At 37.8% G+C, this 26,450-nt stretch overlaps 1 protein-coding gene across 8 annotated transcripts in view; it reads left to right on the top strand.

The window, feature by feature from the left end:
• Positions 1-12,300, top strand: part of ZNF800 (zinc finger protein 800) — a 58,672-nt gene extending 46,372 nt beyond the window's left edge. For 7 of the 8 annotated variants that reach the window (XM_030960242.1, XM_030960243.1, XM_030960246.1 and 4 more), the window contains 3 exons: positions 1,670-1,765; positions 5,032-5,175; positions 7,546-12,300. In XM_030960242.1, coding sequence (XP_030816102.1) covers positions 1,670-1,765; positions 5,032-5,175; positions 7,546-9,305 — 2,000 coding nt within the window. In that variant the 3' untranslated portion in view covers positions 9,306-12,300. The remainder of the gene's footprint in view (positions 1-1,669; positions 1,766-5,031; positions 5,176-7,545) is intronic. The other variant, XM_030960248.1, reaches the window with a different exon arrangement.
• The last annotated feature ends 14,150 nt before the right edge of the window (positions 12,301-26,450 follow it).

Below are 26,450 nucleotides of genomic sequence, written 5' to 3'. Positions count from 1 at the left end.
ATATACAAACCAAAATGTTTTATTTTGAAGTGTAGGGATTAGGTTAGTAGAATACAATATGCCATTGTGTTAGAGATCCTCAAATGATTAGCTGATTTGTCATCATTGTTATGTGTTTGTATTTATAATAGTATATTATGGGACCAGGATAGTTGGGTGGAATGTTCATTCTGTTGTCCTTTTTTACAGTGCTTTGTTTTCTGATGTTCTTTTCAGCTTTTTTCAGAATTTATTTATAACCTTGTAGGTCAATGTTCCTGTCAAAATTTGTTTAGTCTATTTGCACTTATTATCTAGTTTCATACTGTGCCTCAACTGACCTTTATTACAATTAAATTTCTTAGAGATCTCAGCGCTACATTTAGAAATGAAAACCTTACAATGAGTTAAAATCAAACCAAATTGTTAAGGTGGGAGCCAGTTTATGAAATGCAAGGCTGGCTGTTTAGTCAAAAAGAAATATAAAATAAGACCTAACTAATGATTTTGCAAACACATCTTCAAGAAGTGTTCTTATTCCTGTAAATTTGGGTTCTCTCTGGGCAAGGCTTAGTTGCCATATCTATACAGCAATGGAGTGCTATAAATTTTCATGCGCATAAATACTGCATATTGGAATTGCTGAAAGTTCTGATTAGTACATGTTTTAATTTCAATAGCTTTTGCAAAGAATATGTGTCGGCAATGGAGAGAGACGGGGAAGACTGACTCGGTGATCACAATCCGATTTTGTTGTGGGATACAAAGACTTCTATTTCAGGGAGACTAGTAATGTGTACTACAATGATTAGGTTAAAAATCACATACACAAACTTATGCATATATCAACATCTCTTGCTTGCAGAGTTTAATGGGATTTTCTTTTCCCTGTAAACCTGTTTGATTTAATCTTCTTGCAATCTAGGTCTAATTTTCAAAGTTCGTTTGCTTTTGCCAAGGCATCCTGTTATCAAATCTCTTATGTTAACCAGGTCCAAAGTCCATCATCTGTCTTGTGTCCCCCAACATTCCAACAAATATGATATGGAAAGAAATATCAGAAATAAAGTATTCCCTCAGTAGTTTATTTGAGCCTGAAGAGTTTATTGAATGTAGCTTTCATGATTAAAAATGCTGTGATAGGTTTTTTTTGGTATATGCTATGTAGCAATGCTTGTGCTTTTTTTCTGATCATTGCTACTTTAAATTTGGCTTCAGTGTTTAGGTGCATAGTGGCAACAGTGAAGTCATGTAGTGTGCTGTGAAGTATTTGGTAATGCTGGTAATACACTATTTGGTAATGCTGCTTTGTACATGTCATTTGGTTTTAACAATGGGAGTCAAGTAGATTGTTCTGGGGAATTACTTTAATTGACAGACATTTCTAGGGAGTTAATTTGGCTTTATATATTTATATGCTTCTATGTTTTTTACATGTAGCTTTGAATACAGATAAAAAAAGTGATCAAAATGACACCAAACTGTCAGAAGGTTTCATACCTGGAAAATTCAGTGTTTTTGAATTGACTGTTTTTTAATTCAATATAAGTGACAATTTTAGAGTAAGGCTACTTTTACTGTAGTTCTGGCTGTTCTTTTTAGCTAGTTTACTGTATGTATGGAAGATTCCTAAATTACAAAAATTACCTGAGTGTTTTTTAATGGCTTATTATCTTTTTATATATTTCAGTGCATCTGTTGGAACCTGGTGATCCTCCGTTATTGCAGCAACCTCTGCAAACATCAAAATCTGGCATTCAACAAATCATTGAGTGTTTTCGATCAGGTAGGAAGCTATGCCTGACCCTTAAGAAGTTCATTACCTTGTTAAAAGAGTTATGTTTATTCAGTGTATTAAAATAATCAGCACCTGACTTTATGTATATTTGCAAAATATTTGTAGATTTTTGGGATTAGGTATTCCTTTTAAATAAGGGTTTTCATAGAATGTATTGAAGATACAGATCTTGCTGTATAGTTATCCTTCAAAAACCTTAAAAATTAAGTTTGTTGTTCTGCTTTGTGTCATTTCTACTGCTATTATCAATGAGTTTATGATAAAACTCCTGAGGTGAAGAAAAAACTTAATCTTGAACATCTTAAATTGCTTCATCATACTACTTTTAAGGTATTCCTTGATTGACTTTGGGAGTTACACTACATTGCAATGAACAGCTAAGCATTTGCGGAGGTGTGCCAGGGAAGATTGAAACCTTCAATGTTTTCAAGCTGTTTCTACCCTTCTGATGTGGCAAACCAAACATTTTACGTTCACAACTTCTTTAGTGCTACTATCTATGTGTTTCTAGATTTTTTTCCTGTAGATCTTTTAAGTATGTTAAATGTGTCGTGTATAAAAACACTGCTGCTGTGCAATGAGATGCATGTCTGGTTTGAGTCTTGTTAATGGGCACAGTATTTAAGTTGTCCACTAGAGTTTCAATGACTTAAAACAAAAACAGGATGTGTGATTATTCATTAGTAACCTTTTTTAGTTTGCTTGAGGCCTCAAGAGATGCATGACAGGCTTCTTTTGCTTGAAGCAGATTAATGGAATATCTACTGGTAATAGCACAAACTAGTTGCAGGTACTTTGTCTCTGAGCTACTTCCTGATCATCCTGTCTGGCAGGTATTAAATTGATAGCTTACTTTGATATCGTCAGTCACCTGCATCCTGCATCAGGGAGGTCAGACAGAAGGCAAGAGGACTTAGAGAAAGATTTTACTGGCTGGTTTTGAACAAGCAACATTTCATTATGGAAGGAGAGTATTTGATTCTTGTGGTAAAGGAATAGAAATTTATGACAGAGTATTGCACATAACTGTTTAAGTAATTTTATCAAAAGCTTCTGTCATTCAAAGCATTAAGAATAAAAAGTGAATTTGAATTTTTTTTCTAAAAAAGAAACTGCTTGCAAAAGGCATAAATTTTGGAATTTCTGATAGAGATATTTATGACTGGTGTTCTCTACTGATTTATTATGACTTTGATGTTATTCTAGCATCAACATTTGCACATATTAACAGAATTTGGCAAGGTATCACCTGCTTTGCCATCACAATATACAATTAGATGTAACTACAAAATAGAGAAGACTTCAGTAAGTTAATTTTTTTTTTTTGCTTTTTCAAGAAGTTTCTGAATGTCAGCAGTTTATTTCAAAAGGACCAATAACTTTTCTTTACTCTCATCTGTGAAAAGTTTCACACATGCATAAGGATGATTTGAAGCCAGAATGACTACCATGTCATATAGTATGAAATCCTTTAATTTCATCCAGTAATTCTTAAATCCACTAATTTGTATTGGAAAAAAACATTTCAGTCCTGAACAGGGACTGAATATAACAGGGGAGAGAATGAGGAACCTGTATGTCCCTTGACTGGGTAGTAATTGAGAATTTTTTTTTTTTGAGAATGAGGCTTGTGGGTAGGGCATGCATGAACAGCATGGAATTTTATCTACATGGAGCATCTTCAGTTTTGTTCAACAGGATTCTCTTTATATGCAGAAATTCAAATGTTGGTGAGATCAGAGTAAAAAACTTGCTTTTAGGGGGGATCTCTGTACAATTTTTATTTGTTGCTATATCTAAATATAGTTGTATATATAGTAGCAAATATAGTTTGGTAGTCTGTTTGTAAAAATGCAGGTCAGATAAGGGTGAAGTTAGTAACACTCAAAAAAAGAGCAATGAATATATGGCTTGGGAAGGCATAGGAGGGGACAGAAACTGTGGTAGCCTCAGATGGTCAAGTTTGGAGACCATTTTTAAGGAACTGTTGAAGAAGACACTGTGCTTTGCTGAAACTCAGATTTAGAAAGCTTTGTAGTGCTCTTATTGCACCAAGAAATAAGTTTTCTTGGTAAGGCCCATTTGTATTGAAGACCTATTTCCTATTATGAAATTATTAATATTTGAAAGATTCTAATTTAGCAAAAAGTTCTGCAGTGTGACTCTGAGTTTGATCTTTGAAAGGAATTCTTAAGAGAAGTGTGATGAGATTGCAGAACACTTGACCTTGTAATTCAGATTGCAGAATGTCTTTCTGCTGCTGTTCCATATGTGTTTGATATTATTATTGATGGTCCAGCTTTGTTATATTTTTGCTTGTTTGATTTTGAATAACTAAATTCTAAGAAAAATCAAGATAGGTAAAATAGCTGAATTTGGTTAGTTAGTACTCCTTTCTAATTTGGAGTGGGTAAGCATCATTTAGTAAACTGCTGCTAATTTTAGGTGTTACATTCCTAATTTTCATGAGATGAGAAATGGAGTAAGTTTGAAGTGTAAAAAAGATGACAGGAGCTGGAATACTTCAACAATGCTAGATCTAACTGTCTTTGTATACAATGAGTGATAGTCTGGAAAGATGGCATATTTTATCACACTCTCTGTGTTTTAATAGAGATCTTTCTGGTTTAAGTTGTATGTATTTTCATTCCTTCAGGCTGAAAATATGCCTACATTTCTACCATCTTGCCTAAGTGTCATCATCTTGGACTTGGGTTAGATATCTAAGGGTAGTAACATTTCTTGACCTGTTAGTTATTCTCTTTGGTCTATTCAATCCTTTAGTTTTTTGCCTTACCAGGTGCCACTTCTGTGTGAAACAGCTGTATGTGTCTTTTTTTCTTAGCACTGTAGGATAACCCTAAAGAAAAAATACTACAGGCTTCTTTAAATGCTCTAGGTGCTTATTCTTTCCTATTGGGCAATTGTATTGCAACAACCAAATTGCTTAGTAGTAGTAGTAGTAAGAACTCTTTCCTAATGTTAGATGTTAGTTTTTATTGTAAATCATTGCACTTTCTCTGTAAACTGTGATGTGTGTAATCCTTGAGGGATTTTTTTGATCCCAGTCTTGTCTTCATAGTGAAATTTGGAGCATGTATCATAAACTTTCAGTACAAATGAAGTAGCACTAACAAAAGGTAAAATGCTGTTGTAATTATTCATGGTCTAAAATGTTTCCAGTTTCATGGGATGATGTGAATTAAGAAATGAACAGAAAGCCTTCCATAAGTGTAATTTTTATTTTATTACAGGAACGAAACAACTTAAACATATCTTGTTAAGAGATGTGGACACCATTTTTGAGTGTAAATTGTGCCGGAGTCTCTTCAGAGGATTACCAAATTTAATTACCCACAAAAAGTTTTATTGTCCTCCAAGTGTTCAGATGGATGATAGTAAGTCTTATTTATGTAAATGTTTAATAAAGCTATGTGAAGTTGAAAAATTTATCTTTCATTACCATTTACACAAACATCCCTGAAACAAAATGCAAAAAACCGAGGTGGATCTAAATTTCTGTAGTAATATATGTTGGTCACTTTTGTGTTATTGAAGGAGCTACACTAATGACTTTGTATGAATTAACAACCAAGAGCCATGCCACTATCATAATTAGATAGCTAGTTTATACATCTAGTCTTTTAATTGTCACTCTTAACACTTTTTATTCCTTCTTCCCCTTTTTCTTTCCCATCTGTCCTTTACTGTGAAAGATACCAAAAGCATGTCAAAGGACTGGGAAGTTAATCTCACAGAAGACAGTGACTCTAACAGGGTGTTTCAGTTTTAGGCCATCATAGCTCTGATGGATTTTGGCTGCTCCTGTGAAGTGACCTGGGTCAATAGTATTCTCTGGGTCTTAGTATTCTCCTGTACTGAGACAATACAGTGCTTGTGTCATGGATGCAGTCTTTTGGTTTTAGTCACTATGAAACACAGACTAAAAGTTTACCTTTCTATTTAACGATCTGTGCTTGAATAATGCTGTCTCTTTTCCCCTGCTTCACTTCACCATATGCTGCTTTAACACATGCCTAGCCCAACATCTTTGTTGTGGAAAATGAGCTTTATTATTAAAAGAAGTTACTTAAATGAGGAAAAAGTTAAGAACTATATTTTTTATGGAAAAAGAAATTTACTATAGTCTCATTGCAGTGATGACTTCTTGTTAGTTGATTAATTTGGAAATGTGTCAGCATTCAAAAGTGTTTGTAAAGCTAATTATCTTGATCCCTTCACTAGATCAATATAGGTACAATGAGGATTTTTCTTTCCTGATTAATGCCTTACTGCCTCAATATTTCAAAAATTAGGAACAGAGATATACTTTGATGATTCTTTTCTCACATGGTATCAGCTGTAAGGAGAAGGTGAAAAGGCTGGTGCTGTCACCTTCCTTAAATGAGCTTGCTTGGCCAGTTAGAGAGTCACAGAGCTTCTCTGTGACAAGGGGTGACTTGAAGTTACAAAGCAAGGTTAGAAGTGCATGTGACTTTAGATGTAATAGTTTCTAAGCAAAGTAAGGTTACCCTGAGGAAAGACTTAACGTCCAGCTCCTGGCATTCTAGCTTTCTTTTAACTTTCTGATTAACTTTTGTATGTTAAAATGAAATAGCATGCAAGTAACATAGAAATAAAATAACTTCCACTGTTCACTATGAGGTGCAAATAAAAGGAATAATATTACACACTCTGAATAAAACTGTATAAATACTTGTGCTTTATATAAAATTGAGTATAGTTATTAAACTAAGTGGGAGTTTTTTCAATAAGTAAAAGATAGTGAACAGGAGCTGGGAATCAAAGTTCAGCACACCATGGTGAAAAATCCATGCACTCAATATAGTCATGAAGTAGTCTTAAAAGGTACTATAAAATAGGAAAGACTTTTTTACTCTTGGTGAAAGCTATATAGATAGGCTCATTTGAAACTGACTGTAAAAGCTGTTAAAAATTCAGTGTTAAAAATGGGTTTGGAGCTACAAAACGCCTATTTTTTGTACTGGCGCTTGCCATGTATTGCTGGGTGTGTGGAAGGAATAACTCTGACTATGGGCTTTTTATTAGCTGTTACCAGGACTCACATCTTTAAAATTATCCACAATAATCTGAACTGTGTCATCTCAGTGCCTCACCTTTTTGCTGTGGGACCCCAGCTTCCTAGTTGTGCCATTGCGGATGCTTTGAGTGTCTCACTGGGAACTAGAGCACTGAACTAATTTGGCATTTAAAGGGAGAATTTTACTGAGACCTGTAAAATATGGTCTATTTATATCTTCATGCAATGCTCACGTTACACAGATGTTTCATTCTTTGGTAAGGATTCACAGAGGTTCAGAATTCACAGAGAAGGGCTTATTTCCAGAATTAGGTTCCTTTATTGTGAGTGCCTGTATCCCACAGTATGAAAATTGGTTTTTAATGATACTTCAGGCTTAGTTGCACACCTGCAGAACAAGCTCAGTCAAATGATGTTATTCTTGCAATTGATACAATTTTTTAAAGACTAGCTTAATTCCAGTCATACAGATATTTAGTTCAGGTGGCTTTCACATTAGCACGCCAGGAAGGTTATTTCCAATGCTGGCTTTTAATAAAAAGGCAACTTGCAATGATTACTCAAAGCCTTTGAGTGTTCAGAGAGTACAAAAGAGGATTTGTGGAAATTTGTAGATTTAATTCACATAGTAGTTAAAAGCTACTTTGAAATTGAAATAATTGGAAATTACCAAATCATTAAAAAATACCTTTTCCTCTTTTCACAGACCTCCCACATACAAAAGATAAGCAGAGTCAAGCCATAAATGACCTTCTTGAAGCAATCTATCCAAGGGTAGATAAGCAAGAATATATAATTACATTGGAACCTATAGAAACTAATCAGAATGCTGTATTTCAATATGTATCAAGGACTGATAGCCCAGATGAGAACACAGAAAGTAGCCATACCCCCGATCAAGCTCCAGTACAGATCCAGGAACCCAGCACTGAGCAACCCAAGACTGTTTCAGCTCCAGCCCCAGTCCCAGCTGGGGATACTGTAGAATTACCTCCTGCTGATCCTGTTACAAACAAGGTGATATCTACTCCTGAAGAACAGCCACCAGTGGTAAATCCTGACTTGGACTCTCTGGATAATTCTGATTATGGCCACCAATTGATTTGTTGCCTCTGTAGGAAGGAATTTCATTCAAGACGGAGTGTACGCCGGCACATTCGAAAAGTACACAAAAAAAAGATGGAAGAACTAAAGAAGTATATAGAAACAAAAAAGAAACCAAACCAGTGCTCTGCAAGAGGACGAAATAAGAATGTTCTTGTCGCGTTAGGTAGAAGTTGTCCTGTGTGTTACAAATCATTTGCCACAAAAGCCAATGTAAGGAGGCATTTTGATGAAGTTCATAGAGGATTAAGAAGGGATTCCATTACTCCTGATATAGCTACAAAGCCTGGGCAACCTTTGTTCTTGGATACAGTTTCTGCTAAAAAATCTCTTAAGACCAGAAAACAAAAGTCGTCGTCAAAGGCTGAATACAATTTAAGTGCATGCAAATGCCTTCTGTGCAAGAGGAAATATAGTTCACAGATAATGCTGAAAAGGCATATGCAAATTGTTCACAAGATAACTCTTTCTGGAAAGAATTTTAAAAGAGAGAAAGGACCTAACAATGCTACCAATGGCACAGAAATACAAGTCGAACCAGCAGATTCTGTAGAACCTTCACCCCCTTCCATTGTGCTTTCTCCACAGAATGAATTAAAGGGAACAAATCATTCAAATGAGAAAAAGAACACACTGTCAGCACAGAAAAATAAGATTAAACAGGACCCTGAAAACCCTAAATCAATGTCTAAATCAACGACTAAATCAACCTGCAAATCAACCACTAAATCAACCCCTAAATCAACCAATGCATCTGCTGCAGGTGGCCAGCAAAAAGCCAGGAAGCCAAAACTTTCAGCTGGCTTTGACTTTAAGCAGCTTTACTGTAAACTCTGTAAGCGCCAATTTACGTCTAAACAGAATTTAACAAAACACATTGAATTACACACAGATGGAAATAATATTTATGTTAAATACTACAGGTGTCCACTGTGCTCTTACGAAACACGTCGCAAGCGTGATGTGATCCGACACATAACCGTGGTTCACAAAAAGTCGCCACGCTACCTTGGGAAAATAACAGCTAGTTTAGAAATAAGAGCAATAAAGAAGCCAATTGATCTTGTTTTAAATAAGGTGACAAAAAGAGGCTCTCAGAAGGATGAAACAAAACAGATCGGTTCAAAACAGGATGTCACCTCTAATTCTCCCAATAAAAAGTATGAAGGAGCCGATGTTGGCATTGAAGTAAAAGTAACAAAAAACTTTTCTCTGCACCGATGCAATAAATGTGGGAAAGCATTTGCCAGAAAAGCTTTTCTAGAACATCATAAGAAAACCCACAAAGCAAACGTATCACATTCACCTGAAGAAAGTAAAACCAAAGGCAGAAGTACAAGATCTAAAGCTGTTGTCTGGTGAGGAAAAAGAAAAAGTGTTTTGTCTTTTTTTTTTTTTTTTTTAAAAACAACAATACCGCTGCATTTCTTTTGCTGTTTTTGATTTATTGCTGAAAACATATTTTCCCATACATTTTATGGTTAGTGGTTTAAATGCAAAAGTAGATGTCAAATTTGTTTCTTTTTTAGAATTTTGGAAAAGAGTTTAAATTAAATTTGTCATTGTAGAAAGACGGAATGTAGATTAAAATGTACTAAGTCAACTCTTTAAACTGTCTTAGGCATCTGCTGTAATAAAGCTAATATAAGTACATTTTTAAAATAGTATTTTTTTTAAATTAACTGTAATTTTGTATGGTTTGAATAACTTAACTCATTTAACTTTGTTGTGACCACTTGAAGAAGTACTAAAAGTACTAAAGTAAAAGCTGATAACAAAAAATTTCTATGAACTTACTGGAATTAGCATTTGTGAATTTAAATTTTTATTTTAATGTGTATTGCAAACACACTGTCAACAAAAGTGCATAGAGCAGGTTTTTAATGTAATTTGGTTGCTTAGTTGCTTTGATTTAAAATCATTATGGGTTAGGTGTCTGCAAATACCTTTGAAGTCATCAAATTTAGAATTCCATTCTTTTAGTGCTTATTTATATAAGCCCAGGTTTGGAGACTTCTGGTCATTTAGTTTTTTTAATTGTTCAAATCTTATCAAAGTTTTTGCTTTAAGCATTGGTGTGTATTGAAGTCTGCCCTAGAATTTTCCAAACTTTTGCTTATGTGGTGCTCTCTGAATTTTTTACACTTGGCAGGGTTGTATTTGTAGCTACTCAGTTTTCCATAGGCCTTGCCATGGCCAATTTTTAGAGGACCTTTTAAAAAAGAAAATATTTGTGTGCAGTCACTTTGTGTTTCAAACTGACCAATTGATGGCTGAAGGTTGGGGATTGTACAAAAGTATGATGAAGAGAGACTGTAATGATAATTTTAGGAGTTTTTAACATCCTTATGTAAAATTATCTTTCTAGCATATTTGGCAAAAAGCAAAGTATATGTGCCTTGTTCTATGTTTCTGGGAGGTGATTTGATTTGAGTTCAGCTTTCACAGTGAATAACCACCTAGTTATATTAAATTGTGATGTGGTGCTTTCATGGGTTTCTAATAAATCCTGACCAAATTAGGCAGAACTTCAAAAATGAACTGAGTTGAACCCTGAATTATGCTGAATTCTAGAGGAGGAGTGACTTCTGCATTTTGAGTAAGAATTAAAAATTTAACCTTGTAAATTATTTATGTTGTGTAGTTTAAAAGAGAATTATATGGGTGAACTCAAAGTATTAATTTATTCCCATTTCTCTTCAGATAGGTTCAAGTGATGTTCGGAAAGTTTGAAGTTCATTTGAATGAAAAGGACTTTAGTTTGTTGGTGGAACTACTAATTCTTGATAATGGTACTATAAGGAGGAAATACTTTGATAAGCTGGTTTTTTTTTTACAATATTAATAATCATTCTGACTGCTTGTGGGACAGTACCACATCCCAAAACACTGAAGTAGTTGAAGTGAAATGCACGTGGTTCTAAATTAGCAGTTATCTCTATGGAGTTGTAGTTTGACCCAGTATAGGACAAACTTCCTGAAATTGAAAAAGAGTATACCAGAGACAAGTTAATGAGCAGCTGCTTTGGAAGAAGGTGGATTTTCCTCATTTAGGAAAGCTTCAGAAAACTCATCATGCATACTGGCCATCCCTGGCAGTGCTAATTGATGGACAGCTCAAACTTGGATGTGATAGCCTACTTTGGTAAATGTTGTATTATATACTGTTTTAAATTTATTACAAATGAATGTATAAGAGCAAACAATGTAGTGTTTATTGACTGAATTCTACTAATTTTTAGTATTTGCCGTAAATTCAGTTTGTTCATGCTGACTAATTTCCGAGTTCAAAGACATTCTGAATTTCACTGTGCTGAAGTTGCTTCAAAGACCTCCATTTTGTTTCCATATGTGGTTCACAGGAAAACTTTGTAAACATCTAGAAAGTTTACAAGAATATCCACATTCCTCTATTGTTTAATTTTTAAAAATTATACACAAGCACTTTAATGATAGTTGCAGTTTATTTTTTCAGTTTATTTTTGAAAGATCAACACACTAATGTTAATATGAAGGTAGTGAATATTTGCTGATGTATTATAGACAATCTGTGCACAACCACTTATAATGTTAGCTTATTTCATTAAATATTAATAAAAAGGGAGGATAGTTTGGGAGAAACTCAAAATATATTTTCTCTCAAAATCATAAATGACCACTATGGGTAACACTTGACTTTGTGTAATTGGAAAATGTTTAGATACCCTTTTTTAAACCTTTTAATCAAGATTGTAGTAAAACAGTTGCATGCCTACCATTATGAAGTTCTTGGCAGGTTTCATGCAATCATGGATTTTCTTTCGAGTTTTTTTTTGGTTGTTTGATTTTTTTTTTGTTTATTTTTTATTTTTTACCTTTTAGAAAATATTTTGTTTAGTGATTTGTGTCAAATTGCTACAATTTGAAAGGTATTGTACATCAGATGAAATACCATGTTTTTATATCGGTTCACTCCCTTACTTAGGGAGGTGCCTCATGTTCATATATACTTTTTTTGTATAAAATATATCTAAATGTTGATCACGAGATCAGGAGTAAAAATACTTTTATGGATAGAGAACTATTTGGCCCTGTTAGTGCATTGCACTAAAAATACTGTGAACGGGAACTAAGATTTTAGCTTTGCTCAAAATGTTCTATATTGAATGTACATGCTTTTGTTTGGATAAATGTGTACTGTATTTGATGGAAAATAAAGCAGACTGGAAATGATTTTTAAGTGGGCATAAACAAAAGATGTGTTTGTAAAATTGGGATATCTGTCACTCCACAGTCGGAAATTACATTGTTTGTATTTTGTAAAGTTTTATTTGTTGATCATTGAAGCTAGTTCTTTGTAATATGCTGTTGTAATAAATGGGTTTTTTTTAATTAAAAATCTGGCACTTGTGGAGTGAACGCTTCACACTGGTGGTCAACCCTTGCTGTATTTTTGGCAAACACTGCTCATATTGGCCTTTTGTTCCTTGTAAGGGAATCTCTTCCTTAACTGAGGAACTCTTGTTGTTACCCTTTTAGAACAAAATACTGAAGAAGACTGGCTATGATAATACTGGCATTTTTTGTTTTGATGCTTTCCTGCCATTTCAGTCTAAGGCAACTTGGATATACCTGGTCTGTGTTCTCAGCCTCTCCAGTGCTAGCTGGTTCAGCTCTCTTGGCTGAGCTGGATTTGCTCTTTCACATTACTTATATGCTTTGAGCCTGACAGTCAGCTCCTTTATTAGGGGCAAAACAGTCTGCTTTGATGGTCTTCCACAGCTGTTGATGTTATCTGAAAGAGCTGAGTGGGCTCAGTGGCAGAGCAGAGACCAAAAAGTGCAGTCCAAGGTTTGCAGCAGATCTTATGTGTACACATGCTTAGATTTTTTTCACTCTGTTGCTCAGTTGTTTTCTTCTCCAGGATGTTGTGGTTTTATAGTTTTCAGCTTGTGACTTTCTGCAGCAAACAAAGGGATTTTTTGAGTTACTGTCTTGTGGCCAGGCAGGTGGGGTGAATCTTAGACTGAAATGGATGTGTAAATTGTAATCAGCTTCCTTCGCTACATACATCTAAATTTCAACTGCTGCTCTCTGAAGAAACAGCTACCTAAGAATGAGCAAGCCTAGAGTGGACGCATCATCCTTTAAGTGTGTAAAGCTGCATTTTCTATCAAAAATACATTCATGATACTGACAGATGAGATCAGTAATTTGTCTCAGGTATAGAAGTGGTAATGGCTTTCCAAATTCAGTGAGACATTTCTCTGCATGGTGTCAAACTGGTAGTACATTAGGTGGTGGCTGGGTTGACAAGGCTTAGGATTGGGTGTCTGTGCTGTTTCAGAGTACTTGTTCCCATTAGTATAAGCGAGGAAAACAAGGTACATGACTTTGTTAACCTGCTCAGAACTGAACTGATTGTGACTCTGGTCTCTTTTATTAAATCTCTGTGCATAAATATTGCCATTTGCTTCCTCAAGGATCACTTGCATATGTGAACAAATTAGGCATTGTGAAAATGGTGTTTGACACTGAAATGACTGAAGGGACTGTTTTCTTAAGTGAAGCTCGGGCTGGAATCTGTTCAGTTTGTACAGGTCATTGTTTTTGCAGTACAATAACATGCAAACACCTCATAAGTTGTACTTCATTTGGCATTTGCTATTCTGAGTTACTGTTTAATTATCATTATTTCATGATTTTAACTCCAGAATTTGCTTTTCTGCTATTCAAGGTGATACTGGAGATATTCCTCTTAGAAGAGTTATTTTCAGCAAGCTGTCTTTCAGTTTACAGTTACCTTATCTGGGTGCAGTGGTAGGATGTTTGCTTTCCTTGTTTTCTCTCTGTAAATGCTATGGCTAGTAACTGATTACAGCAATGCAGAGTCAGATACTCAGTTATGTTTTGACTGTGACTTTCAGAAAGAAATTTCGTCTTGGAGAAACGTACTGAGAAGTGTGGAGGATGCCTTTGAAACTGAGTGCCCACACAGCTGTGGACTGACCCACAATGATTGGAAATGGCCAGCAAACTGTTAGCATTCTTGGCTTCAAAACAAGACTGGTAACAGACTAAGATACTTCTGCATCTTGAAAAGCAGAAAAAAATGGTTTTGTATCTTAGAGCTAATTTTCTCAGTAGATTGTTTGCCTACACCAGTATAACGCAGGGCAATATAATCCAAAAGTAGTAGAATTCCTAATATATTTTTAAACATTTTTTGAGGGATAAGGCTTAATATGTGACTTAGGTTCTATTAAAATAGGAAATGATAAAACAATGTCACTTTGATAGGTACATTAGCACAGCTGCAAGACAGTCATCTTACTCCTTCATAAAAAGTCTCTTCCCTTGTGGAAGGTGCTTGCTGTCATTTTTATGTTTCCATTACTCACCTGTGTAGTTCCCAGTTCAATTTTCATTTTACTGTTTGGCCGTGGTTGAATTTTCCTGAATTATCTATGTGCTTATCATGTTAGCTTCTTTAAACTCCTAATTTGTGAAGTAGAATTTTTGTTTCTTTTTTGAAAGCTGCTTTAAAAACGCTTGTCATTTGATAGTGTTGGGTCAGTGTTCTTGGGCTTTTTTTTGTGAAGGATGAGGTGATCCAAGCACCACTGATTTGGGTGTTCAGATTTTGGTTGTGGAGTCTTAGAAGCTGATTTTGAAAAAGACAAGAAGAGATCCAGGCAGGAAAAATGTGGACCCTCTTATATTTATGCCTTTAAAAATAGATTAGAGAAAAAACTGCCAGAAGTAATATTTCTCTCCTGGCACTACGCACCTGATAAATGGCTCGAGAACTTCAGGCCCTATCCAGCTCTATTTTCTCACTATTTCTGTGTTCCTGAATTAGAAGTGAAGTGTTTATTTTTCTCTTGTGTTGTGTTTTTTTATTATTTTATTCTTTTTCATTTGCAGTTTGGTGCTCTTGGATTGTTTTCTCCTTAGTTATTAAACTGTTGTTTGGAGAGGTTGAAGGTAATGTGTAATTAAATTCAAATCATTACCAAATCCTGGTTTCTCTGCTCTGAAGGGGCTTGCTGCCTTTGGAGCTACACTTTCTGACTTTGGAGCAAAAATAATCAATAAATAAAATTGATAAGAGTAACAAGGTAACTATGGCAAGACTCATTGAAAGCACTTGAGGCTGGTGCTTTTTTTTTTAACTGCCTTATACTAGGTACATATGAGAGGAACAGGGTAATTGCTACAGCATTCACTGCCTTAAAAACCAATTCTTGTTTTTGCCTTGGTATGATGAACGAAAGGCTTTGGGCCAGTGCTTTGTGTGTGAACAGGAGAGGCAGGAGGGCTATAGTTATCATTAGGCTGTGACTATACACTGCCATAATGCCACATCCTCTTCCCTGGACCAGGGAGACTTTGGAAAAAGAGTCAGAAGACCCTGAGCCTGGAAGAAATCTCATTTTGGAGTGGTGGATGCAAGCAGAGGAGCAGAAAGAAAATCTTTCTGTGGGAGAAGCTCAGGGTTGGTGAGGAATGAGGTTTTTCAGGTCTGCACTGGCTTTTGAGGAAAGGAGCCTGAACATTGGTGGGGAGTCAGTGCCAAGGAAACCCAACAATGCCTAGAGAACACCTCGGTCCTTTTCTGGGATGGAAAGGGTGAGGTGGGGAGTCACCCTGCGCCGCCGCCTGAGCTGCTCTGACTTTGGGAGAATGGAATGCAAATCGGCGATTTCAGCTTGTGCGGTAGCTGTTTTCACAAAAGGCCTCAGGGGGTTCCCGTTCCGTGCCCGCCCGCCGAGGCTCGGTGTGCTGTGCGGAGCTGCCGCCAGGTGGCAGCAGGGAGCGGGCCGGGCTGGGCACTGCGAGCGCTGCCCCGCCTCGGTCTGTGGGCACAGCCTCGGATCCCGAGCTGCCTGTGCAAACAGCCAACACAGGTTACTTGGGCCTTTGACACAGCCTCGGACAGCGAGCACAGCTCGGCAGCAGCTGGTGTGCAAACAGCCACACAGGTTACTTGGGCCTTTGACACAGCCTCGGACAGCGAGCACAGCCTCGGACCCCGAGCTGCCTGTGCAAACAGCCAACACAGGTTACTTGGGCCTTTGACACAGCCTCGGTCTGCGGGCACAGCCTCGGGCAGCGAGCTGGCTGTGCAAACAGCCAACACAGGTTACTTGGGCCTTTGACACAGCCTCGGACAGCGAGCACAGCCTCGGATCCCGAGCTGCCTGTGCAAACAGCCAACACAGGTTACTTGGGCCTTTGACACAGCCTCGGTCTGTGGGCACAGCCTCGGGCAGCGAGCTGGCTGTGCAAAAGGCTGTGCAAAAAGCCAGCACAGGTCACTGTGCAAAGGTGGCCTTGGGCCTCTGACACAGGAATGAGGCATTAATGTGATACCTGCAAGCAGTTTGTAGCTTGTGACATTTGAAATTCTTGAATGATGTTTGTAAGGATGAAGACTTAGGGTTTGCTTGATTGCACTTGCTCTTTGTCCCCGAGGCTGTGGAATAGCTGGGGACAATGCATTGTAGGGGTCAGGTGTGATCTACTTTTGGGATCTCTAGCTTGTCAGAGTGGCCCTGAGAAAAGTTCAAAAGTCTCTTTTCCCAGCCCGGTGCTTGAAGAAGGAGTCAGAGCTCTTAATTTCTCGGTCTCAAGGTTGTTTATTGTATCTTATCTATAAAATTCTTTCTCCTGTCCTGCCGAGGTCCGTCCAGCAGGACAGTTCCAGGCACACTGCCTGCCCCCGGGGTGGTGTTATGTCTTTATACTAAAAACTACGTATACAATGTTTACAATTACTTTCCAACACCTATCACCTATGTTAGACAGTGAGCTTCTACTCTAAACCAATCTATAAGTGCCAACATCACAGCATAAGATGGAGGCTAGGAAGGAGAAAGGCTGGACATGCCCAGATTCCTCCATCTTGCCCCCTGAACCCCCATTCTAAAAACCCCAAAATCTACTTTTTCACCCTGTGATAAATTCACTCTCATTCTACTTAAACTGTCGTGGCTTGTAATCCTGCATGTAAAGGTTGGTAATTGTTTTTTCCAAGGGCTAAATCAAAGGCACAGGGGTCTTGGGCTTTTCGCCAAGGTCTCTGAGCCCCCTGACTGGGTCTCGAGTCCTCCAGGGCAGCCAGAGGAATTTCCTGGGTTCCCACAATCTGCCAAGGTGCTCTCTCAAAATTAGCTGTACAACCTGTGCAGCTCAATAGCACTTAAGCTCCTTTTTTGTTATATAGTCCCTTGCTGAGTATCAAGAGATGATTTGTACTTTTCTAATGTCTTTCACCTCCTCTAAGCTTCATTTAACTTACTTTTATATTTAAAAAGTGAAATGCTGGACACAAGATTACCTCCACCTTTTAAAATGCAGAAACTTCATCTTGGGAATGGTGGAAGACATCTCATAAATAGAAATTTCTGCACTGTTATGTTATTTAGCATCTATTAACATGTTGTTTTCAGACCTCAAATCCTATTCTATTCCCAGACTTATTGTTTGGAAAGGAGAAACATGGGTCATGTTTTTAGATAGATACCATCTCTTTTATACTTCTGGTATAGATGACCGCCTAATTTCAAGTTAACACAGCTTCTGCCAAAAGAAAGAAAATAATATTAATTGAAAAGCAGCTAGTATGTTTTCCAAATGAGCATTTGTGTGGTTTTGGTGTGTTATTTTGTCTTGAACTGGTTGTTTTGTTATTGTTGCTTGCTTGTTTGCTTTTTCTTCTTCAAAATGGAAAATATCTTAGTATCTCATATTCTGGGCAGTAACTGCAGGGAATACAATACTGTGTTGGTAGCTATAATGAGGCATATACAGGTCTGTATGCAGTATAGTGACGGTTCTGTGTTTTGGATGATGGCTAAAACCAGTTGTGCCACATCAGAGCCCCTCTTTTTCACAGCTTCTAATTCTGCCTGTAAAGAAATGTGTGTGTATTGAATTAAACTAATTAAAACTTCTGCAGAGAGCTTGATTATTCTGGTTGTAGACAGTCAAATCAGACCTCTTAAGGACACACATGATTTAATGTGTAGATGCCAATCTGTTGCCTGTGGACCCATTTACATGTGCAAGCATCTGTAGCCCTTCATGTCAGATTTATTGGATTCACACAGTGCACAGTTTAATGTTTATGTGAAATGATGAATTTGCTGAAAATGAGCTCTCTGCAGTGGTTATAGCTGCAATTCTAAGTTTCCAGAAGTTTTGACTGCCTAAATTGTACAGCAAAACTTAGCACTGCTGTGAGAGTGCATTGAGTCAGTGAGGAGGCTGCCTAGCTCACTGGTGTCATGGTCACTCCAGGTCCCAGCTTCTCCTGTGCTGCTTCCTGTGGTGTTCCTGCTGTGCCCCAGCTCTTCCTGCCTGCAGCACCTGCAGCTAATGCAATATCTTAGCCAGCTTCCTTGACACTGTGACCTTTTCTGAGAAAAAGAAAATATGTGTTTTTTGCTATTCCCAGGAATGCCTTTCCTCTACTGGCCTTTTGTTTATGTCTGCTTGCAGACAGCCCCTTTCAACCAGGTCATATCTATTGTTCATTATAAGCTTGGACGTGTGCAAGTAGCTCAAGCTTCAGCTCCATAAAGAGTATGCTCCAGGCTCTGAAGAATTTTAGATGGAGGATCATTCCATCCTCATATCCATCCCTGTACAGCTGTTGCAATTGTAGCATACACCTAATGACCAGATGTCTCTAACAGACATCTGACAGCATAGGAAGGTGTTTGAGTTGCATCAATGCTAGATTAGTTTATTGTTTTCTTACTGTGGTTTATGTATTCTTAAGGTGAGTGAAATGCTACCAGTACCATGATGAACTTTCAGTCCTTTCTGTTCACTTGGGATTTGCAGATCTTTCTGTTTTAGCTGAAAACAGCAGTTGAGTAGACTATTTATCTTATAGATAAGTGGTACCCTGCAATTTTTAACAAAGACCACGCTATCCCATTAAATTCTGTTTTGTCTGAAGAAAAAAGAGAGTTTATATGAGACTAGGCTCTTTTAGGGCTATTGTTGTGATTCTGGTGATATCAGTTGTAATCTCAGTGATGGCCAGATAGAATCATTAGGAAGAAGCTGTTCATCCAACATGCAGACTATTTTTGTCTGCGGCGGAGATGAGCTAACAGGGTGCTGCACCTGCCAGATTGACTGTCATGTTTTTGTTGTCAGCTGATCCACCAGATGAGTCACTATCCTTAAGGAACTCTGAGGTTTTGATGACCCCTGAGAAGCTCTGTGCTGTCAGCTTTCCCTCCAGTCACTGAGAGCATATGAGCCATGGTGAGGTGCACAATAGCACCTGGTTTTGGTTGTGGTCTGTCATGGCTACAGGCAGATAAATCCATCCAAAGTTTTGTAGGAGCTATACAACATGCTCGTGGTGTGGTTCACATTTGTATCTTTCCATCAAAATGGATTTTAAAGTAAATCTAATATGTAATGTAGTGTCAGTGCTCATGACAGGACCTTTGGCAGCTCTAGCAGTACATGTTGGAGGACCTAAAGTAAATCTAATATGTAATGTAGTGTCAGTGCTCATGACAGGACCTTTGGCAGCTCTAGCAGTACATGTTGGAGGACCCCTTTGGGACCCCTGAGTCTTACTGACTCTCTAATGAGTTCATACCTCCCTTTTTGACTCTTCCTGATCCTGATCCTGATCCTGTAGTAACTGCTTCAAGGGAAGACTTCAGATACCTGCCAACTTTTGTGTGGACAGAAGTAAGCCAGTTAAGATGTATTGCAATTTGCCACAGGGCAAAAGGGCTGGTCATATGAATAAGTTGAGACTTCCACCTCCATCAGATTGTGCTGGAATATAGCTTGTTAGATACACTCAGTCAGAATTGTGTGACTTTTATGGCTTTTAAATAATGTTCTAGTGCTAGAAATCTGTATGAGGAGATCGTATGTTACAAACCTAGGGTTACCCTAAGATAGGAGAGTCAAAGAGGATGATAATTTTGGCAGAGTTGTCCTGTAGTCTTCTCTCAGAAAGATGCCAAGGAGCTACTTCCTATGAGACATAGCACTTCCTGTGAAGATAGAGGGATAAATACTTGGCTAGAGATGTCAAGAAAAAAGTTTGTGCCTTTTACATATGCCTTTTGCTATCATGATAATAATGTAAGGGTTTTAGTTCAATTAGATTTAAACCTTCCTTGATTTTGTGCTTAGTATTCACTTTTGTCTTCAGACATGTGTAATTCAGATTTATGAGGGTGGAAAGGACTGTTATGATCAGGTAGTCTGACCTGAACAGAGTCCATAGACTTTTGCCTAAGCTTGTGCCTACATTGCACTTATCCCCTCTGGCTGACTTCCAGCAGGTTGCTGTAAAAGATCCCCAGTTGCGATTTTAATATTAACCTGTTGCTCATTCTCTCCTTCTCCCCCCACCCTGCTTTTGTTATATCCTCTGTTACCTGTCTCCTGCTCCTTTTGGCAATTTCTATCATGCTTCATGCAGATGGAGCCCCTTTAATCTGTAGTTAATTGCTTTCCTGTTTTTCTAATAAAGCCTGAAGACTCCTTTTTCAGTAAGGAAAAAGGATTTTGTGTTAATTAGCCTCTGTACATATGGTTAGAGAAAAAATACTAATGTTTTTGTGTGGTGGGACAGTAGGAGTCTGGAATCTAATCTGTGCTGTATGTCAAGGATTTATGAAGCTGTTATATACCATAATTAATTTCAACTTTTATTTTTCGTAGCAGGAGCTATGCTTTCATTATAACCTGAGAAATGAGAACTAGTTTTTTTAAATAGTGACCCATCTTTAGAAGAAACTGTTTTTTGATTTCTGATCCAATTATCTGTTTGATACCTAGTGGCCCTGCCTGCTGAAATAATAAAAAAGTTAAATACTTTAAATTATCGCTTTTCTCCATGATAGCTACTGCACATGGAATCTGAAATGCTGCCTCTTGAACATATTTAAAGTTTGCTGAGCTGTGATTCTTGGGAAGTATCTTGCCCAGCTGTCCCCCCATTTTATGTTTCAATGACAAGCACATAGAGTATCAGGACTCCTAAAGGTGGTCTAGTCAGCAAAAGTGGATGGCTTTGACAGCTTTTAGAGAAATTGTCTTTGTGCTAGGTTTGGGCATTTAAGTCGTCCATGAAGTGCAGTCAGGCACCTTTCCAGACAGGCAACACAGCGACGTGGAGTTGGGACATAATTTTACCAAGTGAAAACAGGTGTTTAATTGGACAACAAGACTACTTTATGTAATGCACAGGAGTGGTGATTGCACTTTATATTCTTTATATGTTAGGCAAATAAGAGGCTTATGTTTTCCTTGAAATAATTGTTCAGAGTCTCAGAAAAAAATCCAAGTTTTTGATGTCATCTTTTCCCATAAGTGGGAGCCCCTAGGTATTTCACAGGCAGACTGGGTTTTTGAAGTGTGCAATAGTTGCTTATAAATGCTAGATCCTTGTTTTGTCACTTCATTTACATAACCACCATATGGCAACAGTCCATCTACCACATACTGGCTGTAACTAATTTTAACATTATTATTCATCTTTTCTCCAGCAACAGAAGGAAAGAACTTCTGCCGTTTGGAATTGTATACATTACCTAACGTGTAGTAAAATGGTGTGTGCTTCCTTAGATAAAATGCAGTCTCATCATTGCAGAGCTGAAAACTGGAAAACAGAACACACAGAACTGTAAAATAGGACTAATTCCTGAATAGTTTCTGAGTATTTAGTGACAGTTTGTTTTGATTAAGGTTTAAGGTTTCTCTGCTTACCCATTGGTATAATGTAATGGTGATGATCTGTTGAGTAAAGTGGTGGAACTTGGGAATAGTTGTCTGAATAGGTAGTGGATAATGGAGAAAGATGACTGAAAGCAGGAGAGATGTTGGGCTGAGTATTCAGTCTCCCTCTTGGAAAGAGCAGAAGAGAGCTGGCCTAGATTAGCTGACTGATCTATAAGATGTAGTTTCTTACCCAAATCATTTAGCCTTGAAAGGTAGCTATTAATCATCCATAAAGGCTTTTGTGTCCTCTCTAGAGCATTGCTCAGGGAAAGCGGAGACAGCCTGGGCACGTGCACGGGGTTCTGGGGAGGGGAGGCAGCTGTTCCGGACCAGGGCAGCCTCTGTGCTCATCTGGGGAAGGTGAGAAACAGGACCACAGCAAGGCATAGTTATTTAATCTGTGAAAGAGGCCAGCTGGTCATGATGAAGAGATGGCTTTTAAGGATGCAGGCTGTTAACTCTTTTTCTGACAATATTTAGGCAAACTGAGAATAATGGGGGTGCAGGGAAGATGAGGAGTCTATCTTCACTATGAGGCAAGGTCAACTGACCTTTTTCAAGGAGGGTTTGTCTGGCCTCTTCTTCAGGCAGTTCATTCTTACATTTCATTATTCTTGCCAACAGAAAATTCTCTTGGCTTGAGGTGGAAACATTGCTGTTAAAATCTAAGCCTGTTAATTTTTTCCTTCTCCTGGATGAATGTAGGAAACTAACTGTTCAATCTCTCCCTGCAGCAGGGAGAGATTGTTTTATGTGCTTGAGGGCTGTTAGCATATCATGTTTAGGTCTTAAGTTTGTTTGGACTCAAAAGCTCACTGCTCTGTGTTTCCTCCAGGGTCATGTTTCCTGGAACTGTTCTTGCAACTCTCCTATGCATTCCTTCCAGTTGGCCCACTTGAATTTTTTACTTATTTATTTTTGTGTTGTGAGAGCAAGGCAGTATCACAGCTGTGCCTTGCAGAGCAGGGGGCTTTTACAGATTTTGCATTCTGTATTCTGGCTCATGCATAATTCTGTTGGTACCTTAAGAAACCTGTTACAGCTTGATGTTGACTTCTGTTCAGCTTCTCTTTTATATCATTCAAGGTCGATTTCTACACAACTGATTTCTAATTGGCTGTCTTCTGTTCTGTATTTGTGTGGTTCATTTGCTCTTACAATATCTTCAACTTGTCCCTGTTGAGCTGCATTCTGTTTTCTTTTTCCCAGACATTATTTCCTTCTTTTGTCCACAGTATTTTTTCCTTTGCAATAGGTTCATTTCCTTTTAGGTTCTTGCCATCTGTAAATTAATATGCACTCTCTGAATAAATACTGGAGTGTATTGCAGCCAGGACAGACCCCTGGTGAATCCCATGTGACACATCCTTCTGTTCTGATGCTTACTCATGTATGGCAATGCTCCGGGTGAAAATGCAAATCTAGATTCCCAATTTGAGAATTTCTTGGCCACATGATTATAATTTTTACTTTTTCTTGGCTTTATGTATTACATTAATGACATTCTCTCTACTTAATTTTGAGAAATATGTGTACAGTAAGGACATCTAAAAGAATGCAGAAGTTGAAAACTGTGTCTTGCTATTGCTATGGTTCAGGTCTGTTTGCAGAGAGAATATTGGCCGATAGAAGAAGAGGAAATAAAGACTGTGATGCTGTATTCCCCCCCAACTATAATGCCTTTTTTGAGGTGGAGTTTGTCTCAGCTGGCAGCAGGCTTTGCAAGCTTAAATGAAGACAAGCTTTGAGATTAAAGAAAAAGGCAGTTGTGACTATTTTTTTGGTAGAAACTAATTCTTTTAAAGTTAAAATCAGCGTTGTATCAACAAAAACTTGTTTACCTTACAGCATTGGCCCATTCTAACTTTTGTTTTTCTTGGAGAGATCAGACACATTAGAAACCACTTTTTAAGAAGCACTTCTCATTTCCAGGTGCTGAGGGCTGAGGAGCAGTTGAGCGTTTATGCCATATTCTTTTTTTTAAAATATAATTTTTCAAGAAAGACTACCTCTTTGGATGCATGATGTATATTTTTTACCATTTCCAATTGCAGTAGAACATTTTTCTCCAACATTTGTCACTTGTCTTGGGTGTTCTCATGTCATCTCATGACAGCAATAGCTGTCTCATTGCTCTGGGGCTCAGTATCAGAAGGACTTGATTGACTCAGTTTAGGATGACAGAGTTGCCTGGATGATGGGAAGGAAAGACCTTCTTGTGTAGTTCTGTTACTCTGCTTTTTTCTTTTGCTACCAGCAATGTCATGATTCCCAGCTTTCCTTTATCCTTCATTTCACTTTTGACTGCTCTTTGCTTTTCCTCCTCATTCTCTTTTGTTTGTTCTCTTTTGCACCTGTCTTCCCTGCAGGAAGACATTTGGTGTGTGGGGAGGTGAGGAGGCCTGTTACCAGTCTTGTATTTTTCCACTCCTTTCCTTCTTTCACACTTCCTGCTCTACTTCTGACAGCAGTGAAGTTTCCCAGTGTGAAAGCCTCCCCTCCTTGCTCTCACAGTAGGGACAGCACTAAGGGCAGTCATTTTTCCACCTCTGATGGGACTCTGCAGCAGGATGTCTTTTTTTATATTATGTTGTATTCTAACTCAAGTTAGACTAAACTTGATGTTTTTTTTTTTTAATTTCAAACAAAGGAAACTTTATTTGAACAAAAACTAGAAAACTAAGTTTTTAAATTGAGAAAGCTTAGAACTCTTGAAAAAGACAAACAGGAAGTTAAAAGTCCCAACAATTTCTACTCTTTCAGGTGAGTCCTTGGTTTAGCTGATTTAGTAACTTCCTGAGTTATAGCAAACTCTATGCAGGCTCCTCATGTCCGAGAGGTTCTTTTTGCTCTTCCCTGAGCTGTCAGACTCATTGGTGCTCCTTGCCATGTTCTCTTTCCATACAATGGTTTCATTGCTTCATCTGTTGCCTGAAGCATCCCATAATCACTATAAGCAACTCTCCGAAGGTGTTCTTCCCTCTTAAGTTCTGCCTGATACTGTGTTTTCAAAAGAAAGTAAATAGAACTTAGAAGCAGTATATAGAGAAGAATCTGCCCCACAGCATTTGAGCAAGAGGAGTTGTCTTGAGCGTGGGTGAGTGCATGGGGAAAGAGTAGATAGGCAGCACATGTACAGTTCCAGTTATTTTGTTGGAAGGAAACTGCTGATAAAATAAGATAAATGTAAAGCAGGATTCTGAGTATCATTACTCACCTGGGATTTTGGAAGAGCTTCATGGTTAAATCAGAATATAATTTTATTTAAGTGTCCCTAGTGACTATGATGTCATTATTTATTTATGCCAGTGCCCACACTTAGCTAACCACTCTCCATACATTCAGGAAAAGACAATCCCTGGCCTGAGAAATTGCAGTCTAAGGCTGGAGAGAGGTGAATATATACAGATTAGCTATATTAGTTGAATTCCTAATAAATCAGGAAGATTTGATTGCTTGATTTGATAATGATTGCTTATCTGATACTAATGGAAAAATTGCTTATTATTGATCTATATGATCTAAGAAAAGGGGATTTTATCTAGATTAAGAAAAATTTCCTATACTGTAATACAGTTTGATCTGTATTTACTAATAGGTCTGCTTTCCTGAAACATGAGTTATGCTAAGATTAGCAATGTGCAAAAACGTATATCTTAATCTGAAGCTCTAAGGTAAAACCATTATTGCAAGGGATTTAAGAAGAACAATTTATCAGGCAGGTGTGATATTTAAAAAAAGCTAAGGTTGCAGTTACCCTTGGAGAAAGACTGATTGGCAGGGAGGAAAAGTAAGGTGCTGATGATCTGTGTGGGAAGGGGTCTTTCTTGTGATGTCAAGTGTTCAGTGTGTTGGAGCAGGGTGCGTGTTGATTCTCTTTCCTTTTTAGTTCTCTGTACTTCAGGTTTTAGCTTGTCCTTTGCTACCCCAGAGATATTACTGAATTGTGAACTGAAATAATTTCTCCCATTGGGTCCTGCTAAGACAAGTTTCCCTATAATCTGATTTATTACCATTAAAAAAAATCTGCTAATCTTTTTTTTTTTTTTTTAGCACTTGCATAGAAGGCTAGGTGCCTTGCCCATAGTATGGTAGGTGGTATGGCTGTGCTTGTTTCACAGTATCTCCTTCTGTGCACATAGTCTCTTGTCTTAAGTGAGAGCTTCATACTGCACACCTTGGCCCTTTTCCTCCCGGTCAGATCCTTTGATAAGTGATGCTCATTCTTGCAAACATGTATTGGTTACAGAAGGCAGCTGCCTGACCACAGCCGTGACTTGAGTGCTGCTTTCTGTCTTTTCCTGTGCTCATAGGCTGGAGCCCAGGAGCTGTGAGAACCTCCCGCACAGTGCGAGCTGCAGGAATTCAGTATTGAGTCCTGTGTTTGCCACTGAGCTGCAAGCATGCCTTCTAGGAAAGTATGTCATTGAGAGGCTGCAAAAAATTTCTGATTTACAGTAATCTCAGTTCAGTTGCTGTAATGGGTAATAAATGTTCCCTTCATTTTAATTAGAATTCCTTTGGCTAGTGATTTTCACGTTAGGTTTTGCTGTATTTCTGTTGGTCTAATAAGCTAAGAAAGCATCCAAAGCCTTGTTTTCAAACTGTATTTTTAAGAAATGCAGCTCTGGAACATTCTTGTTGTTTGTTAATAACGTTTCTTGGCTTTCTATATTCTTGAATGCTGACATTGGACTCAGGTTCCAATATCTGAATTACAATCTCAGCTGACAGAAGGTATGGATTTGCAGA

The sequence above is a fragment of the Camarhynchus parvulus genome, chromosome 1A, assembly GCF_901933205.1.
Source record: "Camarhynchus parvulus chromosome 1A, STF_HiC, whole genome shotgun sequence".
In the NCBI taxonomy this organism is placed as follows: Eukaryota; Metazoa; Chordata; class Aves; order Passeriformes; family Thraupidae; genus Camarhynchus; species Camarhynchus parvulus.
The sequence above is the reverse complement of the archived record's forward strand: the minus strand, read 5'-3'. Positions and strand labels throughout refer to the sequence as shown.